Here is an 18652-nt window from a genome sequence, read left to right as displayed (position 1 = left end):
GTCTCATTTGATGAGTTGACTGCCCTCTGGTGAGCAAATTGAACATGATCGAAAGCGGCTGCGCAGTGGCCTAGATTTCTCGTGACCTATATCGGCATCCTATACTGTGTGTGGCTAACTGTGGCGTGATCCTATGTTTGCTAACTCACTTAAGAGCACAGGTAGACTAGGAGTGATATTTGGACAACTCAAAGCAGGTGGTATTCACCAGACATTTTCTCTCTCTCTTTTTTTTTTTTTTTGGCAGATCTTAATATCGCATCGTACAGGTGTAAAGTTATACCGGTATCTATGTTGATAAGCACGATAACTGCAAGTTTTAACTTTATCTTTAGAGTACATGTACATAATGTTTAACTTACATTTCGTTAAACTGAAGGATGTGAGGCATTGTTATTTGTGTGGTGACTGTTGCTTATGTACCTATTTATTGCCTTACACCCGCCGAATAGAGCTGTGCACTATAGCGCTGACATTTCTCAGATTTTCAGATTTTTGTTTACTTGTAATTGATAATTTATTAATAGTCTAAGTTATCTGTGACGTCACAATTTTCTTTGGCTGTTATTGGAGCGTTTGTTTTCTTAGGCCGTTCCGCACTGTTGGTTCCGCAAGCCAGCAGTCACAACAATTAAACGTTCCGTCTTTTATGAACGTTCCGTCGTTCATCTAAATGATCGCTGTGGCCTTCCTAGACTAATTCTACACACAAAGCATATGTTAGGTCTCAGAAAGGATGATATTGAATGTTTGAATGATAGCAATCGCTTCTCCACACCAAACCAACACCTATACAGGCCCATTAAACCAGATTCAAGGAGATGGCATTCTGGACATACAGCTCACAAAATGCTAAGGATGTCTCAGCGTGTCAACGAGTATAGGTCACATACAAAAAAGTTGTGTCATACGGGATCACATTTATATTCAGTTGGATACTACAAGGATAGAAACTAGTCAATGAGACGCCGGGTATGTTATCTATTCAGAAAAAAGACAAAATGAAAAAGACAGCTTCGTTGGAAAGTCTACAAATAGGGTGTTGGAATGTACCACGCTCGGCTGTCACCTTGATTGGATAGTAAACGGTTGTCGTAAAATCGCTAAATGATATTAAAACCCGGTGCATAAACTTGAAAACCACCTAGGACAACCTTACACTGCCACATTAATCCAATACAATGCAAAAATAAACTATAACAAGTGGTTAAAGCCTTCAAACCGAATGTCGTAAAGTCCCCATATACCTCCATAGAGACAATAAAATAGAATAAGCTTCTGAAACAAGAAGCCACAATTTTAAACATAATAATCTAAATAAAATACTGCCGGGCATCGGAGCGGCCTAAAACTTGGCACGCTTACCGCAAATACTGCAGGCTACATCATCCCGTCGCTCGTTTGTAAATTCCGTGCATCAATCAAACCGTAAATCAAAATTCCACCTCTGATGTTTATATCGGTCCTCTCTAACCTACCATTACGAAAAAGAAGCTATGCCATTGGACAATGCGACCTCTGCGGTTACGTCATTTCCTGAATTGGATTGTAGAGAGGACCGATATTGTTATTGTTAGTTTTTGTTAAAAAGTGCATTAGTGCTGGTATAGAAAAACTAAAATGTAGAAGTGAAAACATCCTTAGTATTAAACTTACAAAGTCTTTTTTTCATACGTGCAAGGATATCACTCTACTTACTGTATATATCAGTCCAGCAAACTCTAGCTATAGTGTACGCACCAATGTAGACATGTTTGACTCTCTCCACGAGGAAATAACTCAAGTTGCCAACAGTTCTCATGTGATTGTTCAAGGCGATTTTAATGCCTATACAAATGTTCACCCAGACTTTGTGCAGGAGGACTCTGTTAATCATATACCCATAGCTAATGGGTTTTACTCCTGTGATTTACCAGGTTTTAGAAACAATATGGACTCTCACAAGGTGAACGATTTTGGAAAGAAACTTCTGGACTTATGCAAAACTTGTAATGTGAGAATTTTAAACGGAACAAAAATAGGAGATCTGGTAGGAAGGTACACTAGTTACCAGCCTAATGGGTGCAGCACAGTAGATTATGTGGTGTGTAGCTCCGAACTTGCTAGAAGTATTTTGTTCTTTAAAGTAGAGGACCTGACCCCTTACTCAGATCATTGCCTACTTCAATACATCTTACCCTGTCATATTACCCAGAAAAATTCACATACAAGCAACGTACATCCTATACCATCAAAATATAGGTGGTCAAAAGACTCAGGTGAAAAATTTTTAAGTGCGCTCTCCAGCATAGAAAGCCAACAACTGATCTCAAAATTTTATGAAACCAGTAACCCTGAAACATTAGTAACTAGATTTAACGCCATAATGAAATCTGCAGCAGACAAATCACTCTGTTGCACTAGGCAATTGAAAAGGAAACGGTCAGTAAGAAAAAAAAGTGTGGTACACAAAATCTCTGCTAGAAATGAAACAAGAACTAAAAACTTTAGCAAAATCTAGAAGTAAATACCCAAATGACCCAGTTGTGGTGGGGACTTTTTATAAATCCCTAAATAAATACAAAAGAACCTGCAAAAAAGCCTCTTATGAATATAAGGCGAGCCTCCTCGAAAAACTTCAAAATATGGAAGGGAAAGATCCAAAGGCTTTTTGGCAAACTGTACAAGATCTAAACACTAGTAAAAACAAATCAAATTCTACAGAACATGTTGATCCGCTAACATTTTTTGAACATTTTAAAAAACTCAGCAGCAGCGCTGACTTAGGCAAATATGACGACACCTTTAAACAAATGCTTGAGTCTCAGTTGCCAGTTAAAGAGGCTGAAAATGCAAATTTTGACAGTTTAGATCATGAAATAACACAGGCTGAAATACTTAAGCAAATCAAAACTCTAGGGACAGGCAAATCTCCGGGTGAAGATAGAATCACCAATGAAATGCTGAAAGCGAGTACGGCAATCATAGTACAGGTACTGCATAAACTATTCAATGCAGTATTTTTGAGTAAACAATACCCAAAAATATGGAATAAAAGTTTCATTGTTCCCCTCCATAAATCTGGTGATCCCAGTAATGTAGACAATTACCGCAGTATCTCTATATCAAGTTGTGTAGGAAAACTATATAATTCCATTCTGCTTTCAAGACTGAAAAAGATATGCTCACAACAGAGTGTCCCTCAACCCAACCAAACTGGTTTCATGGAAGGACATAGCACCTCCAATAACCTATTTGTCCTGAAATCTATAGTCACAAAGTTAACAAGATCTAGGAAACGTTTATATGCCTGCTTTGTAGATATGAGTAAAGCTTTTGATAGTGTATGGAGGAAAGGTCTCCCCTATAAATTACTGAAACTCAATGTAGGGGGAGTGTTCTATGCCAACATTCGATCAATGTATGATCAGGCTACAGCTTGTGTAAAAACTTCCAGTGGCTTAACTGATTGTTTTCCAACGATGAAAGGTGTCAAGCAGGGAGACACTCTCAGCCCCTTTTTATTTAATATATTTGTGGATGATATGTTAAAGCTCATTGATGATGTCAAAAGCGATTCTCCCATAATAAACAACAAACCCGTCACAGGTCTCTTCTATGCGGACGATCTTGTACTGCTGTCAACTCGTGCCTCTGGTTTACAGTACAGTCTTAACCGTATTGAAGCTTACTGTTTTACATGGAGACTCTCTATAAATCTTTCAAAAACAAAAATTATTATCTTCAATAGCAAGGGAAAGGTACAGAACAACCAGGTGCAGTGCAAAGAAAAATTTTTTCTCTATAACAGTCAGTTAACAATAGCTCCCAGTTACATGTACTTTGGTATTCTCTTTACAAGATCGGGTAATTTCACAGCTGCTCAACTGAACTTATACGAAAGGGCACAGAAAGCGCTCTTTAGTCTGAAAAGTTATATGCCACTCTGGAGTAGTATATCGTCCTCACTTAAAGAAAAATTATTTGACACTATGATCATACCGGTGGCTACATATGCTGTTGAAGTCTGGGGCTCCTCTAGAATCACCGACAAATCTCCGGTAGAAAAAATCCATTTACGCTTTTGTAAAGAACTCCTAGGTGTACATTCTAAAAGTACAAACCAAGCTGTCAGAGGAGAACTCGGTAGGCTACCAGTGTCCTTTAAAATCCAAACACAACTTATAAAATTTTGGCAAAAAATATTAAACTCGGAAGATAATAGTTTGTTGAAACAGGCCTACCTAGATGAAATAGAAAATTACAAACTTTTAAACACATCCAACCTTACAGAGATAAAGCAGGAAAACATGTCATGGTGCGAAGGTGTGAGACAAATACTTTTTGAGAATGGATTTGGTGATGTGTGGCTAGGCCAAAGATATGATAAAAACTTTATCCAGCAGTTTAGGGAAAGAATCAGGGACAGAATAACACAAGAATGGCAGAGAGACATAACTAACACCAAGTCCAAATTACAAGTTTATTGTCAATACAAGAACAAATGTGTGAAGGAAAGATACTTAGACACAATTAAAGATAGAGATAAATGCACCACTTTAACCAGATTCCGCATAAGTGCACACAACCTAGGTATTGAAACAGGTAGACATGATAAAATTCCCCAAGCTGACAGAATTTGCAAAAAGTGCCATTCTGGTGAAATAGAAGATGAAATCCATTTCCTAGTGTCATGCCCCCTTTATACAGACCTTCGATATGATCTTTATTCAATATACAAAAAACAACATAGTCACTTTGAGCACCTTACCAGAATGGATAAATTTAAAACACTAATGACTGGTAAGAAGAACGAACACATTAATGCTCTTGCCAAGTATTTATGGTTAGCCTTCCAAAAAAGGGACTGTGCTGCACCCATAACCAGTTGAGTAGGTAGAGCCATTTGGGCTCTGCCAAATATGTTTTGTATTTTTCATACAAGGAGTCATACAATATCACTATTGATCATAATTCATATTTATATATATTTGCATTCCTTTGTACGTTTTCATCTATTCATGTAGATGCATACGTTACAATGAATAAAGTTTAAAGTTTTATGCTGTTCCGTTCCTGCGTCGTGTGTTCCACAGTAACAATGTTCCGCATTTTAGTCTGTTCCGTTGTTCCGCTGTTCCGTGTTTTAGGTACGTCCTTCCATAAATTCAACAAATCATCCACATTCAAATCTGACTTGTAAAGAAACTATGCCCAGTACAAGTTTTATCTATACGTTACACATGCACATGCAATTTGGGCATGTTTACCATCAAATCATGCTCATTTGTGTTTGATATCCCACTTGTCTCTGTGTCCCCAGCCACTCTGTCCCTGGTGTCAGCCAGATCTTACCACTCCAAGTCTCTCCAAGTGACACAAGCAGACATGAAGGTTCTCCTGGTCCCCGCGCTCTCGGACAACTACATGTATCTCCTGGTGGACGAGGTGACACAGGAATGTGCTGCTGTGGACCCTGTAGAACCTAAGAAGGTACTATGACATGTAATTAATTTGGGGAGCTTTTAATGGCATGTGATACTGAACAAAGAAGGGTAAATGAGTACTGTGCACCAGTAGTATATTGTTGTGCAAATTTGCAAAGGTTTAAAATAAAGCTTTTAATAGAATTTTAAGCAGTCAGATTTGATACTTTTAGGGTAAGCAGATTTAATTTAAGAAAATATTACTATTGTTATTATTATTGTTGCTAATGTTGTTTTGTTGCTGCTGTTGTTGTCCTTCTTCTTCTTCTTATTATTATTATTATAATTATTATTATTCCAGATACTAGAAGCTGTAAATAAAGTTGGTGTCAAGCTGACCTCTGTTCTGACCACACACCACCACTGGTGAGGTTTACATTGGGGTTCTTTTCTTCTTATTGCAACTTAAAAAAAATTATCTCAGTGTACTTTAGAACCCATTCATGATGAATTTATCCAACTATCTAATGTGCACTCAGCTAATAGAGACTCGCTGAATGCAATCATATTGACAGACTGACACGCTTCTTCCTGTTTCCAACATCTTTGTACCGATACAATCACCAGCTTTCCTGTAATCTATTCAATGGAAAAAGCTAGGTTGATAAATTCATTTTGAACAGATCCTCGTTATTAAAGAACGAGTTCCTTCATTGGGGTTTGTTTATCAACATTTAACATTATAATATAAAAAATTACCATTTTTTCATTTGTTCATTTACATGTGTGTGTATATATATATATATATATATATATATATATATATATATATATATATATATATATATTGTGAGTGAATGTGAGGTCGCATTCATAATAAGTTCATCTTCAGACTACAGTAACTAGTCCACAGATTAAATATGGTGTGCAAGTCTTGACAGTGAATTTCTACCTCCCTCCCGCATTGTCCCCGTAATGGCAGAGCAATTAAATCTTGGCATGCTTTCAATATTTGCTCTAGTCAGTCTGTGTATACACTGGTCATACACTTCATACATTAGGTACAATTCTATTTAGTATTATACATATTCGTCATGCTGTTCTGGTCAAACCGACTTTGCTCTGACTGCTCAAACCATATTTGATCTAGGGACTAGTTAGTCTGAAAATCAGCTGGTTGTGAACAGGGCCTACCGCATCATTCATTAGGTACATTTCTATGTATAATTATTATAGTATTATATATATATATATATATTGATTATTAGTTAATATATCATGTTGCTCTGGTCAATTATGTTTAAGGGATCATGCAGGGGGAAATGAGGAGCTGGTGAAGATAGCCAGTGGTAAGCTAACAGTATATGGAGGAGACAGCAGGATAGGGGCACTGACCAATAAAGTCACGCATGGAGACAAGTTTCAGGTTTGCTGAGTATTTTACGCCTGTCTGTCTGCTTGTCTGTCTGTCTGTTCAGCCCTATAGCCAGGGATTTCAAGGGGTGCGTCTAAAACAGTGGACCTATTTACCCCTAAAGTCAAGAAATGGCATAAAAGTTGTATCTAAAATGGAACAACACTCCTCAGTTTTAAATGTAAGATTTTAAATCTATATTCTGTATGTCTTAGTTCTTTTTTATTTGAATATTATACTGTTTATTATACTCTATAAATGTAAATTTGATTTATGTTAAAGAAACCATTACCAAGTTTTTAAGCATTTTTTCTACACAAATCAGTAACAGCAGTGTATAATTATATGACTAGGCATCAGATTCTCCCTTTGATTTTTATAACAGTCAACAATGTAGTCAGGATAGAAATGTGACTGTGATAATTATTTTCTAACCAAATGTGTTATATTGTTTCAGATAGGAAACCTGTGTTATATTGTTTCAGATAGGAAACCTGTGTTATATTGTTTCAGATAGGAAACCTGTGTTATATTGTTTCAGATAGGAAACCTGAATGTGGAATGTCTCTTCACTCCATGTCACACCTCTGGACACATCTGCTATTTTGTCACAGGACCCAGTGGGACTGAGCCTGCTGTCTTCACAGGTATTGTACATGTACTTCTAGGGGGTATATGCTTTTTACAGGACCAAGTGGTGCTGAGCCTATTTTCACACGTGATAAATCTCTTAATTCCTGCAGTATTTTACTCTTGTGTTGTTTATACTTTTGTAGTAACGACTTATTTGGCTATTAAAACGTTCTCTTACTTATTGTATTTTAAGTATATATTCTCTGGCTGATATATCTGTTAATTCATGTGATATTTATATATGAGTTATACAAATTAAAAAAAAAAAAATCCAAAATATAATGTCTGTTGTCAGATTATGTCTAAGGGTACATTGCCTACTTACATGCTGATAGCTGATTAATCTGACCCATGATGGCATTATTGTCATGGTGGTGTTTTACTGAAATAGACTCCAAAATGTTTAATCATAGCCATCACTGTACAATAAGTGCATTGTTGCTCCTTTATATCTTGTAAAAACTGATCCATTATTGATTCACATTTTAGATAGCTAGTGTTTTGTGTAACAAGGAATTCATACAAGAAAATGCTTTTCTGGACCCTCCCTCTTTTATGCCCCTATTTCACACAAACCACGAATCCCACGAATGGCCATGAATTGACAAATTTCACGATTCGTGGTTGAATAGTCATCAGTTCGTGAAGTTCTTAACAGATTTGTAAGTATCCGCAGTCAGTTCTTGCAATTCTTGACCAACAGGAATTGGTGGCAAAAACTTTGATGCCCCTATTTCACACAGACCACGAATCCCACTAATCGCCAGGAATTGAAATTTCAGGATTCGTGGTTGAATCGTAATCGGTTCGTAAAATTCTTAACAGATTCGTATATAATCGTAGTCAGTTCTTACAATTCTTGATCAATCAGGAATTCTTGGCAAAAAATTTAAACTGTTCAAAGTTTTGGCCACAAACTCCCGATTCCAAAAAATTGTAGTGAATTTCTGGACAATATTCGTGCAATTCCAGCCGAATCCCACGAATATTCGTAACACTATCGCACCGGTATCATAACTGAATCGTAGAGCGTGTCGAATTAGACCAGAAAATTGGCAAAATCTCACGATGCCAGCCGAATCCCACAAATATTCGTGACACTATCGCACCTGTATCGTAACTGAATCGTGAGCGTGTCAAATTAGACCAGAAAATTGGCAAAATCTCACGAATCCTGAAATTTGTCTATTCCTGGCAATTCGTGGGATTCGTGGTCTGTGTGAAATAGGGGCCTTACACAGCTTACCCTGCTTCCTTCATAATTCTGACCTTTCATTTCATTTCAACTGAAACAATTTCAATGTACCATTTTTGAAATCAAATGATGTTACATTTTTTCCAGGTGACACCCTGTTTGTAGCTGGCTGTGGTAAATTTTTTGAAGGGACTGCCAAGGAAATGCACCATGCTTTGGTGGAAACACTGGCAAAGCTGCCCCATGAAACAGTAAGATATTAATTGTGAAACATAGAAGTTGTTTGCCCTAAGACCTTACTGGCAGAGGGTGACATTTTGTAATGGTGGAGACTTCTTATTGTTTTTAATCATATTAATTTTATTTATTTGTGAAAACAAACACACACACACACACACACACACACACACACACACACACACGTAATAAGGTGACAATACACTATTCAAGCAGAACACAGAAAAGCTAGTGATTATAGATGATAATAGATGTGTTAATCTGTAAATCTGAATGCATTCAGCAAGAGTCCCAATGAACTTGGATCTATCTATACATGTAGAACAAGAGTTTCATCGATAATGATCCCTTATTGTCTTCATTCCAGAAAGTCTACTGTGGCCACGAGTACACTGTCAGCAACTTGAAGTTTGCCCTGCATGTGGAACCCAACAGTGAAGCAGTGAACTCTAAAATGGCCTGGGCACAGGTGGGTGTACACTGTACTGAGCTGGTCACATGACAGTCACATGATACTCATGTTTGTGTCAAATGTTTAAAGTTATATATGAAGCAAGTGAGGATTCCCTTTGTTGCATGAAAACCACTTCTGCTAGTTTATTATATGACTTAAATAAAGTCGACATGCCGAGGCATTTATGCCAAATTAATTGCTAGGTCAACCATAAAAGAATTTTAAAACTGCATACGCCAAATTCAGAATGTTTAAATATCATTTTTCAAGAAATATGAAACAATGCCCTTTGGGTTTTCTTTGAGTTATGCTAATGGAAACTATATGGCCGCATTTGTTTGGTTTTTATGGCAAAATTTTGACTACAAATGCATCGTTAAAATTAGTTGAAGGAGTCATGAGATTTATGTACAAGTTGTAAATTACATTAAGCCATAACCACATTTGGTCAAAATATGTAAAAAATGTTATTTATTTATTTATTTTTGCCAAAAATGTAACGTATTTGAAATCATCCTTGACCGTGGCACTGTGCACCTATAAATTTACACATTTTGTCTTTTTAAAACTTTATTTCAAAGATGCATGATATAATTTTAGAGCCAAAGAAGCAAAAATGAACCCACAGTTCCATCAACAATTGCAGAAGAACTCCAGTATAATCCATTCATGAGAGTAACGTAAGTAAAGCTTTGAAAATGTGACAACCCAGAAACAAGATAGATTTTAAATTTCATTGAGTTTTGTGGCAATATTTGGTGAACTGAATTGCCTCCTTCAAATTTTAAACATTTTTTTCAATTTTGAATATTTTATTTCCAACCTTTCAAACACTTTGGATGTTGCAAAAGTACTCATGTTGAACAAATTCATGTAAAAAATTGCAAATATTCGTTTTTTTTCTTTGTGTGTATTAATGATATGATTTTATTACAATCTTTATTATTATTATTATAGTTATTGTTGCTGTTATGTTTTACCACAGGGAGTCAAGTGTACAGCAGCATGCTAAGAAGTCAGACTCTGTGGAAGTGATGGGGTTTCTTAGACGTGAGAAAGACAACTTCAAAGGAAAGTGACCTGGATGGCAGCCATCAATGCAGTCACAGCCTTCAGCTTTCAGGAGGCTACTTCTGTGGAGAGAGAGAGAGAAAGGGAGAGAGAGAGGTGGAGAGGGAGTGGGCATGAGAGTCTGGCATTTTGTGGCAGTCCTCTTCTACTAAGCCAAATTATGGATATTGTGTAACCCTATTTGCTTAGAATTGTTCTTCTAATTTAACTCTAATGAACCACAGTTTGAAGATATTAGTACAAGTGAAAAGAGAGAGATATAGGGAGTTGGCAGGTTCTACTGACTTAAACTAATAATATCACCTTTGACATAAGTTAAGAGATCTGTGATAAATAACCTTAAATGAGGACGTTTGTAACTAGGAATTCTTAAATACAAGGTGACTTTTGATTTCCAGATATTTATAGTTTTATAAGTAAGTCACTCATGCAGTCATAACCCTTTGGGTTTTACTCATCAAGTTTACACTTAAGTGGACTTTAAAGTATTTCTTTAAATTTAGACGTCTGCAAGAAAAATATAAGAGTAATGGGCAAGGTGATTTATGTATTTGTCTTATTTAATCCAGATATAAACAAACATTGATATAATTGGGTAATCTTTTATATATGGTAGTGGAAAAAAAGTTCCTATTCATCTCCTAAATCATATCTCAGCAAGCAAAAATTTGATTACTTTAAGGTACAGTCCATTAGATTTACCCGCCAAATTAATTTTCCCTGGTAAAAGAGCTATTTTCTCATACTCACAGCACATTTATCTAACCCCTCTCTGCACTTGGATTTTACTTTTTATAAAGTAGGCTGATTTTAGCGAAAATGACTGGCCAGTCATACTAACAGCAACCATTTTCCTATTAGCTCCAGTGGAAATATCAACATCAGGTAGGCTCCAGAATATAAAAATAAATACATAAATAATTTGAGGGGTTAAATCATTTTTAAACTGTATGTAAGGTTTTATGAGAAGCTGCAGATGGCAAAGATAATTATATAATATAAGCATTTTGGGGATTTTCAAACCCATGGTGTGTACCTTTAACTGGGATAGTTGTACTAGGGTTCAGGATGGTTCTAGAATACAACCACACCATATCATTGTTAGCCTTTGCTTGTTTGTACAACTATATAGTATTGGCTTTCAGATTACGTACTGCTATAAGTTATGTACAGAGAATATTTCTACAAGATCTTGTAGGCAGCGGGAAAAACCATATATAGCTATGGTGAATGATTTCAATTTCATTATATAACTGGATATATTAAATGGATATCTTATTTATTAGGAATACTGTATTGCTTGAGATTCATTTTGTTGAAATAAATGTTATCTGAATATTGTTAAAACCTTGGACCTATATTTGCATCATATATTGTAATTTGAAAAGCGATACCAACAGTGCAATGTGTTCATGCATCTCGGACTTTACCTTTTAAAACAATCAAATAGAGACAAATTGACCCAAAATTAAATATTTGTTTTCAGATGTTTTCCCCCCTCCCCCAGAAAGAAAAAAAATCTGTTCTTGTTCAAAAAGACAGTATCCCTGGCTTTTCGTAGTGGTTGTTTTTACAAGGAAATTCACAAATGCGCAAGGATAAAGAATTTTTATGGTTACACACAATTTAGAAGAATACATGATGATATCACATTCCAACACCTCACATAAATATACTATTTTATCAACTCTGTGTTTTCAGTAAAAAACATTTTATTAAAACATGTTAAACAAAAGACTGGATATTTTGAAAACCTATGATGGATACTAAAACATAAACATAGGAACAATATAAAATGTGTCACAAACACACACAAAAATAAGTTATACACTAGAATGATAACATATTAATCAAAATACACTCAATACAGCATATTAAATATTATTGCTAATTTTCAAATGAATACTACTTGACTGTTTTTCTACTTTTTAATGACTCCAAATTCAAATTAGGCTCTAAAATCAGATATATAGGGAAAAAAAAATTGGTGGTCCAGGAAAACACAAGTAATTTTTTGAAAGAATCTTTTTTTTCAAGGCAGGGTAATTCAAAAGTCCAACCAGCACAACTGTACATCAAACATCATGACCCTCTTTTTAAATGAAAGTGTTTTTCATTCATGACAAGATGGACAGCACCAGTTAAGTTAAGCTTCGATATTCAAACTCCAATTTAAAGCCCATATCCTTTTCTTGCCATCTGAATACAATGGTATTATTCAGATGACACTAGTGAGAACAATTTCCACCCTTCTGGCTGGTAAATGACAGACCATATCACGTGATCCAAGACAAGCCACAACTTGACCTTCACCCCTGAGTAGATGACCCAGTTATTATGCATTAAATAAAGGAGTGGTCAGTCTATGACCCGAGATTGGTCAGTCTGTGGTCTGCGGCTCTGTCTTGATGACCACTTCCTGTTTGACCTCCTTGCTGGCTGCCAGGTGGGACCCTGTATATTCTTCCATTTGTTTGGCATATTTTTCTTTTTCCACTTCGTATTTGCCATAGTATACCTGAAAGTCCAATAATGGTGAAGTTATACATACTAGTACACATTACTCATTTTTGTTATGCATTTGTCATTTGAAACATAATCATATCAATCATCATCGGTATTACAAGGTTAACATACTCATATTTTGTTAAATACACTGTTCAAATAATTACAAGGTTAACATACTCAAATTTTGTTAAATATATGAGTATATGTTAACCAAATATATGAATATGTTAATCTTGTTATACTCTTATATTTGGTGAAAAACCCCTTCATGTGAAATTTCATATTTACCATTAAATGAACCCCTTTAAAGTAAAAAACACTTGTATCTTTGAATATGGTAATGTTTTGTCATATGGTGGACCAAAGCGTTGCAAATATGTTCAGAAAACTTTACTTGTCCTCAGCACGGGAGAGCTTGTAAATAACAAACAGAACTCAAAGGCATCAAAAATCATGCAAAACTTTCAGATCTCTCATACACAAATAAATGTTACACTGTTCAAATAATCAAATATTTTGAATTCTGTTCAGTCAAAATCAACCATACCATCTGATAGAAATAGTGTGTGAGCCTAGACCAAAAGTTTAGACATCCTTTAACAATTACAGCAATTTCTTTTTTAATTTAGTCGGTCTTGAAAATTTTGTCAGAAGATAAGGCTCAGACAACGTCACTTTTTTCACCTAGAAAATTTTTTCATACTTGGGCCTCTCAATAATTTTGAAAAGTTTGTCACCTAGTATATGGCCATTCACACATAATATGTGATACTAATTAATTTTAAAGTGACTAAATGTTCAAGTTTTTACAGTAATCCACTCACCTTTTTTTCCTCTGTTGACTTATTATTCCACATTATAGCCAGCTGCTTGGTCAGCTCGTGGTGGTCAATGTCCTTCCCGTGCTCCTAGAGTGGAAAAGTCACACAAGAAGGGATTAATACACATACTGAATAAGAAGACAAGCCGATCCACTGAGCTGTACGTCAGTTATATTAAGGTTAAAGCAACAAGACTAGTGTGTCACAAACATACTTTCAAAGAAATAAAGTAATTCCCCCACTTTCTAAAACGTGCAAAATCAAAACCTCTCTCTCTCTTACACACACACAAATGCAAATCCCCCTCTCTCACAACCTGAGCTTCAGAGATAACTTGACACTAACCTCTTCATCGTGCCAAGTTACCTCTGACGAAAATAGTTTGACGTAGTTTATATAAGCCAATCGAATCCATGTTTCAAAAATTTTCACCAAAGTTTGGTGAAAATGCTGATTGGTTGAAAGTCCAGAATTATGTCCAATGAGAAAATTGTATTTCGTTGCGTCCGCATAACCGTCAATCGGCAATCCTCGGCTGATTCCGCAAGCTCCATACTAACAACAAAGTTATTGTCGAGTGCGAAGACATCCGAGTAGTTCCGAGTGCATAACCGTACACAAAGAAAGCATGGCGTCTCCTACGAGTGACTACTTAAAAGAATGTGTTAAGTTATCTCTTGATTCTTAGCAAAATATGAATATATCGGAATTGAAACCAGAGCAGTTTGAGGCCCTGCATCACTATCTACTGAGGGATGATGTATTTTGCGTGCTGCCCACAGGTTACGGCAAGTCCCTGATATTCAGGCTTATCTTTGATTGGTCCGGATTTGAACAAATAGCGCTTTGACTTGTTTGCGTTCATTGGCTAGATCGTTCAATGAGTCATTGAGGGCGGCTTTAAATTTGATTGGCGGGCAGTGCGGGCAATTGAATGTGGTCAGAGGTAACTTGACACGATGAACATAGGCTATAGTGAAGAGGTTAGTGTCAAGTTATCTCTGAAGCTCAGGGTGCCTCTCTCATAAATCCACACAAAAACTGTTTCTCTCTCTCTCTCTCTCTCTCTCTCTCTCTCTCTCTCTCTCTCTCTCTCATAAACCAATACAAAAACACTCTCTCTCTCTTTCTCTCTCTCTCTCTCTCTCTTGGGCCTCTCTTTCTCTCTCACAAATACCCCCCCCCTCTCTCCCCCTACCTTCTGATATGCCTCCTGCACTTTAGCTCTGTGCTCATTACAGAACATGATGTAAGCATTCAGAGGTTTCTTAGGAGCATTGGGGTCCTTCTCCTTCTCACTCTTCACCTTCTTTCCCTTCCCCTGGGGCATTCCTTCAGACATACTCAACCCTGGCCAAAGACATATAGTTATGAATGAAAATAAATCACTAATAATGAATTCAAGTTATTCTTAAAAAATATCTCTAATTTTCATTTCTAAGTAGCAGTATATAACTGAAATATATGCATTACGAAATATTAAAATAAGTAACTTATCATGGCACGAAGCAAAATTGAATTTAGGGCAATCAATGTTTACAATAGTTATTATCAGTTACAATACGTAAGTACCTAAAAAGTATAATGTTGTGTAGGGGAGACATATTTACTGATAATTCCCCAAAACAAATACCCAAGTGAGCTGTGGTAGAGAGATGCAGCAGCTAAACACAAGATTAAATTCATCTCCTAACACATGCAGAAAAACAAACAAACAAACAGCCTGTCTCTTGGTTTCTATGGTTACCTGCATAGTAAGGGTGGTAGGCAGCTATAGTGGGAGTGTGGTGAATGTTCACACCACCAGAGGGTGTCAGCATGGCAGGGGTTGCTACTGGAGACTGCAGTGGGGTCTCCCTTTTGGTGGCAAGGGCATCCAGGATCTGGTCCTCCTAAAATGAGATAAGTCATTACTACAAGAGCATTCAGAACAGATGACCTGCTGAATATATATGGCTGATCCAACTTTAAAGCATGCTGCTTAATCCCCTGATGATCTCTCTGCCTCTGCACAGGCCTTTACCTTTAAAGGATTAAAGGGGAATACAAGTCTCTGGGGACCTAAATTCAATAAACTCCGACCCACCTCTTCTCTCTAGATCTACCCATCACGTTTTAACCAATGTAAGTGTAAGCATAATTTTGGAAGGTAATTATAAATCCAGTCGTGACGTCATTGCCTGAACCTGCACGGGTACAACTTGTTTACCTCACAAATAAAACACTTAACGATACCAAAATATGAAACACATTATCCTGGACTTTTGTGCATTCTGATTATGTAAAACATATCTTCCTAGTAGCGCTTGGACTATTTTTAAACGATTATTTAAAAGTGACTAACTGTATTAAAAAATTGAAATAAAATACTGTAAGGCTTATTTCGGCATTTATTTGCAAACGTATGTTTTTTATAGTATTACCTCACAGTCAGGCGTTTGGACGATAAAGGCACAACGTATGCTTATAAATGATGGAATAATACGCTTCAATTCCCGAGATATTTCTATTCTGTTGATGTAAGTGACCTACACAGTCACATAGGCAGTAACAGTGTGTCTTCAGAGGTAAACATGTTGTACCCCTGCAAGGGCATTACAGGTCACATTGTAATGCATAGGCCAATTTCAGAGAGTTCAGGCAATGACGTTATGACTGGATAATTATTTACCTTCCAAACTGAGTCTTACACTTACAGTGGGTAAAACATGATGGGCAGATCTAGAGAGAAGAGGGGTCCGATTTTATTGAATTTAGGTCCCCAGAGACTTGTATTCCCCTTTAAATCATGGCTTTGATGATTACTTGCAAGGCCCCTGCAGCGACCTTACATGTGAATTGAAAATAAACAAGGCAGTCTCACCTCCCACATGGCTGGCACCATGGCATCTCTGAAGTTGTCTCCATGTTCATCAAGCTTTCCCATCATAAATCTAAGAAGAGAAACATCAGTCTAAAGCTTGGCAGCATCTATAAATAATGGCTCTATTTTATGATAAAGACAGCGATTTACTAACAAATCAGAATTGAATTTGAACAAGTTATTTAACCTCGATGGCAATACTGTAAACGGCTCTTCACAGCACCATTACATATTAGTCATACAACTTAGCAGCATATGCTTTGAGAGGTTCAATTACATGACAGAGGATTTTAATCCCTTAGATAAGTTCTCTTCCTGCTGTTTAGTCAATTTATTGGCCTCTGTCAAGGTGACTTTCTTTATAGAATGATCTGTTAACTTAATTTAAGAAGTATTTACTTCTTAAATTCCAAATGTTTTTATGACATATATGCAAACCTACCTTCTCTCTTTCTTTGTCTTTTTAAGAATCTTCTTCACTTGCTGAATTCGATTTACCAATTTTTCGTTAAACTATGAAAAAAATAAATATGAAGTAATTTTAATCATTTATACCAGAAATAATAATACTGTAGTGGCTGGCCGGGATTGTCATGGGCTCGGTAGCTCAGTAGGTAAGAGCAGTCGCACGGTTCGCGAGAGTCCTGGGTTCGAGTCCCGATCGAGCCTTGGTGTTTTCTCCTGCCAAATCGTTACAATGGTGGCAGCGGTGACGGAGTTGGACTTGCGTCTTTCGGCATTTGGGGGGAGGAGTGTAGTGGCTGACCGGGATTGTCCCGGGCTCAGTAGCTCAGTAGGTAAGACCGGTCGCACGGTTTGCGAGAGTCCCAGGTTCAAGTCCCGGTCGAGCCTTGGTGTTTTCTCCCCCCCAAATCGCTACAATACACAGTGACTGATATATGATGACAGGGTTGCTGATAAATATAACAGGAGACTTGAAGTTAATATAATTTAATTTAAAAGACAGAGATCAATGGGAATACTGGCTGTCCAACCAGTCATGGACTTGCAGGATTTATGTTATTGCAGGTGCTCTGGGTTGGCAATTAGAATTATGTGAAAATGCAGGTACTTTTGTAGTATACCCCCCCACCCTGTAACTTTCTGTAACTTTCACTTTTCAAACAGTTTTTTACATTTTCTTGTTCATCTATGTCAAAGCTGTTGAAATAAAATGCTTTTGTAATTACCTGTGGACTTTTCATTAGTTTTAATCACGTTTAATCCAGCCCATTGAAATACAATGTTAGAATCTTCAATTTACACCAGCAGTCAATAACTTGCCGTGTTTTCGTTGGCTAACTCTAAGGTAATTTTATGTGAACAAGTAGCTCATAATAATTTCACAGAGGAAGTCCAAGTATACAATGTATCAATCCTATGTTCACATAAAATAAGGTAGAGTTATCCAACGAAAACGCAGCAAGTTATTGACTGCAGGTACATTGTAAATTTTCACATTGTATTTCAATGGGGTGGATTAAACGTGATTAAAACAAATAAAAAGACCACAGGTAATTACAAAAACATTTTATTTCAACAGCTTTGACATGGGTGAAAAAGACAAAGTAAAAAAATGTTTGAAAAATGAAAGTTTCAGGAAGTTACAGGGTGGGGGGTATACTACAAAAGTACCAAAATGCAAAACATAATTTTAAATCACAGTATTCATGAGTAATGCAAATAAAATATTACTTCGAGTTTTAGTTGAGATGAGCAAAGAAAATTGGGAGAACCTGTAGATTACAGTACATTATACCCCTTTCCCTTTGTCTCAAGATTTTAACCAAATTGGGAATCTCTCCCCCCCCCCTCCCCCCTCACCGAGTATCGTTTCCTTCATCTTCTTGGCCCTCCGTTACAATTACGGGGTTAAAATTACCTGCTGCAAGTACTCGCATTTTCTCTTTAAACTGAAGTATTTCTTTTCGTATGAACTTTGATGCAGAAAGCTCTGAAACATTGCTTCAAAAGCCCCAGGGTCATGTTCTTCTCCCTCAGCCATGGTAAAGGGTAAGGGTTTGCCATCGATATAAACCTTCTTTCTATTT

The 18652-nt window shown here is 36.6% G+C and overlaps 2 protein-coding genes across 3 annotated transcripts; one reads left to right on the top strand and one right to left on the bottom strand.

Moving 5' to 3' along the window:
- The first annotated feature begins 45 nt into the window (after positions 1 to 45).
- On the top strand, positions 46 to 11761 carry LOC106156884 (hydroxyacylglutathione hydrolase, mitochondrial-like). 2 transcript variants are annotated; one of them, XM_087012531.1, is made up of 9 exons: positions 46 to 197; positions 5303 to 5472; positions 5767 to 5831; positions 6711 to 6831; positions 7361 to 7466; positions 8795 to 8898; positions 9252 to 9353; positions 9939 to 10018; positions 10324 to 11761. In XM_087012531.1, exons 1-9 carry the CDS (start codon positions 134 to 136, stop codon positions 10415 to 10417), a joined length of 906 nt encoding a protein of 301 aa, XP_086868657.1. In that variant the 5' UTR covers positions 46 to 133; the 3' UTR covers positions 10418 to 11761. The 2 variants fall into 2 exon arrangements, with proteins under 2 accessions (XP_086868657.1, XP_086868656.1); XM_087012530.1 differs by having other exon boundaries at positions 66 to 200.
- Positions 11762 to 11998: 237 nt separating this feature from the next.
- On the bottom strand, positions 11999 to 18643 carry LOC106156839 (uncharacterized). The gene is made up of 7 exons (XM_013532265.2): positions 18484 to 18643; positions 17044 to 17114; positions 16602 to 16671; positions 15486 to 15630; positions 14937 to 15088; positions 13742 to 13825; positions 11999 to 12927 (listed from the first exon to the last, which is right to left on the bottom strand). The coding sequence occupies exons 1-7, from the start codon at positions 18604 to 18606 to the stop codon at positions 12790 to 12792; spliced, it is 783 nt and encodes a 260-aa protein (XP_013387719.2). The 5' UTR covers positions 18607 to 18643; the 3' UTR covers positions 11999 to 12789.
- Positions 18644 to 18652: the final 9 nt, after the last annotated feature.

This window comes from Lingula anatina, chromosome 5, assembly GCF_051362555.1.
Source record: "Lingula anatina isolate TDL-2025a chromosome 5, LinAna3.0, whole genome shotgun sequence".
NCBI lineage: Eukaryota > Metazoa > Brachiopoda > Lingulata > Lingulida > Lingulidae > Lingula > Lingula anatina.
This window is presented reverse-complemented; position numbering and strand designations above follow the sequence as displayed.

Bases quoted from the DNA above. Each gene is read 5' to 3' on its own strand.
- LOC106156884 (XM_087012530.1), top strand. From the start codon at position 134: ATGTTTGCTAACTCACTTAAGAGCACAGGTAGACTAGGAGTGATATTT. The intron at 6,832-7,360 runs GTTTGCTGAGTA...ATATTGTTTCAG, and splicing joins CGCATGGAGACAAGTTTCAG to ATAGGAAACCTGAATGTGGA. The intron at 9,354-9,938 runs GTGGGTGTACAC...ATATAATTTTAG, and splicing joins CTAAAATGGCCTGGGCACAG to AGCCAAAGAAGCAAAAATGA.
- LOC106156839 (XM_013532265.2), bottom strand. From the start codon at position 18,606: ATGGCTGAGGGAGAAGAACATGACCCTGGGGCTTTTGAAGCAATGTTT. The intron at 15,089-15,485 runs GTAACCATAGAA...GTCTTTGGCCAG, and splicing joins CTACCACCCTTACTATGCAG to GGTTGAGTATGTCTGAAGGA. The intron at 12,928-13,741 runs GTGAGTGGATTA...TTGGACTTTCAG, and splicing joins AGTCAACAGAGGAAAAAAAG to GTATACTATGGCAAATACGA.